The sequence below is a fragment of the Colobus angolensis genome, unplaced genomic scaffold (genome assembly GCF_000951035.1).
Source record: "Colobus angolensis palliatus isolate OR3802 unplaced genomic scaffold, Cang.pa_1.0 Scaffold511, whole genome shotgun sequence".
Taxonomy (NCBI): domain Eukaryota; kingdom Metazoa; phylum Chordata; class Mammalia; order Primates; family Cercopithecidae; genus Colobus; species Colobus angolensis.
In genome coordinates this window covers 1,118,688-1,124,687 of record NW_012118611.1, presented here as the reverse complement: position 1 = coordinate 1,124,687, position 6,000 = coordinate 1,118,688, and the positions used below count along the sequence as shown (strand labels likewise).

General features: G+C 38.4%; 1 protein-coding gene across 1 annotated transcript in view; it reads left to right on the top strand.

Annotated features, from left to right (window-relative positions):
* The first annotated feature begins 1,831 nt into the window (after nt 1-1,831).
* ZNF678 (zinc finger protein 678) overlaps nt 1,832-6,000 on the top strand; it is a 78,634-nt gene continuing 74,465 nt past the window's right edge. Inside the window, 1 exon segment of the mRNA XM_011960531.1 lies at nt 1,832-2,242. Coding sequence (XP_011815921.1) covers nt 1,832-2,242 — 411 coding nt within the window.

Below are 6,000 nucleotides of genomic sequence, written 5' to 3'. Positions count from 1 at the left end.
CTTGATAATGTCACTGTCTCCATGCGTTTCTGCCTTATTTTGTTCTCTTGTATGTTTGTGTGTTATTTTAGGTTCAAACGTTAAGAACAACGTGGTAGAATTTATACATTGTGTATAAAATAAATTAGATAGCTAGTAGGTACACTATAATAATATTCACCTGTAAGATTAAGTTTAGTGCAGACAAAAGGGCTCATTAAGATTTTCATCCACTTTTTTCAACATATGTCCAAACTATAATATAGTTTATGCCCAAATTTTTATTTTATCAGTTACTCTTAACCATATTTCACAAAATTTGTATTTTTTAAATTTAGAAATGTGAGACTCTTATTTCCTTTTAAAGACTATTACAGGTTATTTGTTTTGTAAAATAATAGCATCAATATATTAGTAATATAAATAGTTATTTGTAGTGTAAATACTTACTAAAATTCTCTCATTAGAGAATTTTATTAATTATTGTAGTGCATTTTCTGTAAAATTGCACTGCCATACACCACAGGGCAATGATTCAGAATGCCTGGTCTTCATAGATGCACACTCACAGATGAACATTGTAGTTATTTAGAAAAATTCTTTTCTAGTGTTATATCGATGTTCCAAACAATATTTTATGGGTAAATGTTTCTGTCATTCTAGTTTTGCAATTCCATGTTAACTGTATTTTTATTTTAGGGTAGGTTCCTTGACATCGGTTTATTGTATTCTTGGTTTTACCCAAGTATTATTTTGGATGACAATGTGCAGCTTTTTATGTATAGTTTATGTCAATTTGCAGTTTAATTACAATATGAATTAGCCATATATGTATTCACAATTGAAGTTCAACAGAGTTAATGAAAACTAAGCAAACTAATGTTACATGATAAAGCCCCAATCAGCTATCTTATACTTAAGCAAATACACCGAATAATAGTTTGTAGCTTTATTGCTGCTTTTGTTCAAACTATGTTTTATATCCTCTGTGACCAAGGAAATTTCTGATATTGTCCTATCAGGCTAAAGAAACAAAAAGCCGGGTGCGGTGGCTCATGCCTGTAATCCCAGCACTTTGGGAGGCCTAGGCAGGTGGATCACGAGGTCAGGAGATTGAGACCATCCTGGCTAACACGGTGAAACCCTGTCCCTACTAAAAATACAAAAAATTAGATGGGCATGTTGGCGGGTACCTGTAGTCCCAGCTACTCAGCAGGCTGAGGCAGGAGAATGGCATGAACCCGGGAGGTGGAGCTTGCAGTGAGCCTAGATCGCGTCACTGCACTCCAGACTGGGCAACAGAGCAAGACTCCGTCTTAAGAAAAGGAGACACAAAAAAACAGTGATTATACTTTCAAGTAGGAGTTTATCCCAGATATTCCATATGTAGACAACTCTGCTCATGTTTGTTTGTTTTAATAAAGCTGTGGTGCAAAACCTTATGTGTTTATAGAAATTAAAGCTTTTCAGTTCCATACCAAAGCAGCCCAGTGATCTAAATCCAAGGGTGATGGCTTAGAGTGAGGACCATTTCTTGCTGACATGGAGATGGTTGAGTTGGTCTACAGTAAATCTATGGGAGAGGCAGGTTGTGATGACTTGGAAGTATTGGTTGCCTTTGTGGTCTCAAAGTTCTTTGCCAAGTTCACCTCAGCAGTGCTGTGCTGTTCTGTTGTCAGATTGGGAATGCTTGGCCAGTAGTGGTTCTCTGCATGGTCCAAAACTGCGGATGCTTCCCTGATCCACTGCCTGCCAGAAATGCAGTTGTAGCAAAGGAGGTCGGTAAGGGGACAGAGGCTAGCTGGCCGCTGCCTCACTGGGATAGAGCAGTGGGCACCCAATCCTAGCTCACATGCCAAGTGACATCCTCATCCCAGTACCCAGGGGTGTCTCCCATAATGTGCACTGCCTGGCCTTATGTAAATGGAGAGCTCAGCTAAGGCCTATAGTTGTAAAGGGGCCTTTCCAGAGCCCCAAGTGTGCTGGACAACTCACTAGCCATGGGAAGAGCCTGTGTCCTTGTGGCCACAGAGAGGCAATGATTGAAGCATGCCTATATTGCAGGGCCTTCTGGAGTCTTCATGTGAGAGTTCAGCTCTGGCAACAGAGGACATCTCTGGTGTCTGGAGATTCTCAGTGTTTGGCAGGTGGGAAACTGATTGATGGCATCTGCTGGCTTCTGGAGCACTGCCTGGCAGTCCTTATCTATGGGCCCCAGCCAAGGCACTTTAGAAAGCTTGATCGCTGGCTAGCATTCTGGACTGTGAGACAGCCTGGCTGCAGCTAGTGCTGGATGGAGAGAGTAGAGTGTGGTGAGGTGGGAACAATGTGCATTCTGCCACGTGGCATGGGGTTTTCTTGTGACTCTGAACTACCCAGGTGCGGCAACCAGAAGGCAATCAGAGAGTGGAAACAGTCCGACTCACAGACATAGTTAGTTATTGTCAGTGGAGAGAAGTTCATCGAAGGAGACACAGAGTGGGGGTGGTGCATTAATGTAATTCTCAGGGCTGAAAATGCCTTTTAACAATATTTTTCTTAGGATCCCACAAGTGTGTCACTGTTTTTAATTCCATGTACAGACAGTACTTTCCTCAAATAATGAAAGTAGCACTACTATTGTGTTGGGAAGAGAGCAGCAACACTTATGAATAAAAGCCCATTGACAGATTGAGCTCATAATGCATACACTAATTTATACATGATATGATTTCAGGTCGTGCATAATGTGTGCTTGTCAATAAAAGTATGAATTTAAAAAATTAAACAGTTTATCTTAAAATGCAGCTATTTTAGCATTGGTCCACAGTTTTAGTAAATATCTCTTTTTTTCCCAGTAAACCATATTCTTAATACAAATGTTAGCACTCGGTACTGCTTTTTATTTTTGTTTTTTATTTTTAACTTTTAAGTTCAGGGGTACATGTGCAGGTTTGTTACATAGGTAAGCTTGTGTCATGGGAGCTTGTTGTACAGATTATTTCATCATCCAGGTATTAAGCCTAGTATTCATTAGTTACTTTTTCTGATTCTCTCCCTCTTCCCACCTCTACCTTCAGATAAGTCCCAGTGTCTTTTGTTCCTTTCCATGTGTCCATGTGTTCTCATCATTTAGCTCCCACTTACAAGTGAGAATATGCAGTAGTTGTTTTTCTGTTCCTGTGTTATTTTGCTAAGGATAATGGCCTTCACCTCAGTCAGTTTCCTGCAAAGGGCATGATCTCATTCTTTTTTATGGCTGCCTAGGATTTCATGTTGTATATGTACCACACTTTCTTTATTCAGGCTATTATTGATGGGCATTTAGGTTGATTCCATGTCTTTGCAATTGTGAATAGTGCTGCAGTGAACATACACATTAATTTGTCTTTATAATAGAATGATTTATATTCCTTTGGGTATATACCCAGTAATGAGATAGCTGGGTCAAATGGTATTTCTGTTTTTAGTTCTTTGAGGAATCACCACACTGTCTTCCACAATAGCTGAACTAATTTACACTCCCACCAACAGTGTTTAAGGGTCTTTTTCTCTGCAACCTTGCCAGCATTTGTTACTTTTTGACTTCTTGATACTAGCCATTCTGACTGGTGTGAGATGGTATCTCATTGTGGTTTTCATTTGCATTTCTCTAATGAAAACCATTAGAGAATGTTGAGCATTTTGAAATATGATTTTTGGTTGCATGGATGTTTTCTTTTGGAAAGTGTCTGTTCATTTCCTTTGCCTACTTTTTAATGGAGTTGTGTTTTGGGTTTTTTTTCTCATAAATTTGTTAAGTTCCTTATAGATGCTGGATATTAGATCTTTTCCAGGTGCATAGTTTGCAACAGTTTTCCCCCATTCTGTAGGTTGTCTGTTCCTCTGTTGATATTTTTCTTTTCTGTGTAGTAGAAGCTCTTTAGTTTAATTAAATCCCATGTGCCAATTTTGCTTTTGTTGAAATTACTTTTGGCGCCTTTGTCATGAACTCTTAGCCCATTTCCACGTCCTGAATGATACTGCCTAGGCTGTCTTCTTCTGGGGTTTTTATAGTTTCAGGTTTTACATTTAAGTGTTCTATCCATCTTAGGTTAGTTTTTTATGTATGATGTAAGGAAGGGGTCCAATTTCAATCTTCTGCAAATGGCTAGCCAGTTATTCCAGTAACATTTATTAAATAGGGAATCTTTTCCCCATTGCTTGTGGGGTTTTTGTTGTTGTTGTTGTTGTCATTGTTGTTTGTGATGTAGTGTCACTCTGTTGCCCAGACTGGAGTGCAGTGGCACCCATTGCTTATTTTTATCAGGTTTGTCGAAGATCAAGTAGTTGTATAGTTGTAGGTGTGCAGCCTTATTTCTAAGTTTTCTGTTCTATTGTTGTATGTGTCTGTTCCAATACCATGCTGTTTTGGTTATTGTGGCCCTGTAGTATAGTTTGAAGTTGGGTAGCATGATGCCTCCAGCTTTATTCTTTTTGCATGGCATTGCCTTGGCTATTCAGGCTATTTTTTGGGTCTGTATGAATTTTGAAATAGTTTTCTCTAGTTCTGTGAAGCATCTCATTGGTAGTTTAATAGAAATAGCATTGAATCTATAAATTGTTTTTGGGCAGTATGGCCATTTTTACAATATTGATTTTTTTCTATCTTAAGCATGGAATGTTTTTCCATTTGTTTGTGTTGTCAATTTTTTTGAGCAGCATTTTATAGTTCTCCTTGTAGAGATCTTTCACCTTCCTAGTTAGCTGTATTTCTAGGAATGTTATTCTTTTTTGTGGCAGTTGTGAGTGGGATTGTGTTCTTTATTTGGCTCTCGGCTTGGCTGTTGTTGGTATATAGCAGTGTTAGTTATATTCACATGTTGATTTTGTATCCTGAGATTTTACTGAAGTTGTTTGTCAGCATAAGGAGATTTTGGGTTGATACTGTGGGATTTGTTAAGTGTAAGATCATGTCATCTACAAACGGGTATAGTTTGACTTCCTGTCTTCCTATTTGCATGCCCATTATTTTTTTCTCTTGCCTGATTGCCCTGGCCAGGACTTCCATTACTATGTTGAATAGGAGGGGTGAGATAAGTCATCCTTGTCTTGTGTCCGTTTTCAAGGGGAATGCTTCAAGCTTTTGGCAATTCAGTATGCTATTGGCTGTGGGTTTGTTGTATTTGGCTCTTATTATTTTGAGGTATGTTCTTTCAATATCTAGTTTATTGAGAGTTTTAATCATGAAGGATTGTTGAATTTTATTGAAGGCCTTTTCTGCATCTGTTGAGATAATCGTGTTGTTTTTGTCTATAGTTCTATTTATGTGATAGATCACATTTATTGATTTCCATATGTTGAACTAAACTTGCCTCCTGGGGATAAAGCCTGCTTGATCATGGTGGATAAGCTTTATGATGTGCTACTGGATTCAGTTTGCCAGTATTTTGTTGAGGCTGAGGTTTTTGCATTGATGTTCATCAAAAATATCAGCCTGAAATTTTCTTCTTTTGTCTGCTTCTACCAGGTTTTGGTATCAGGATGATGCTGGCGTTAGAGAATGTGTTAGGGAGCAGTCCCTTCTCAAGTTTTTGGAAGAGTTTCAACAGGAATTGAACCAGCTGTTCTTTGTACATCTGGTAGAATTCAGCTGTTAATTTGTCTTGGCCTGTGCTGCTGTTTGGTTGGGAAGATATTACTTAATTTCAGAGCTCACTATTTGTCTGTTCAGGGTTTGAATTTATTCCTAGTTCAGTCTGGGGAGGGTGTGTGTGTCCAGGAATTTATCCGTTTCCCCTAGATTTTCTAGTTTATGTGCATAGAGGCGTACATAATATTTTCTAATGGTTGGTTGTAGTTCTGTGGCATCAGTGGTAATATCCCCCTTGTCAGTTCCTGTTGTATTTATTTGAATCTTCTCTCTTTTTCACTTTATTAGGCTAGCTCATGGTCTGTTTTATTAATTAAAAAGAAAACACCTCCAGGATTTGCTGATCTTTTGAATTGTTTTTCATGTCTCAGATTTCTTCAGTTCAGCTCTTATTTTGGTTATTTCTTGCC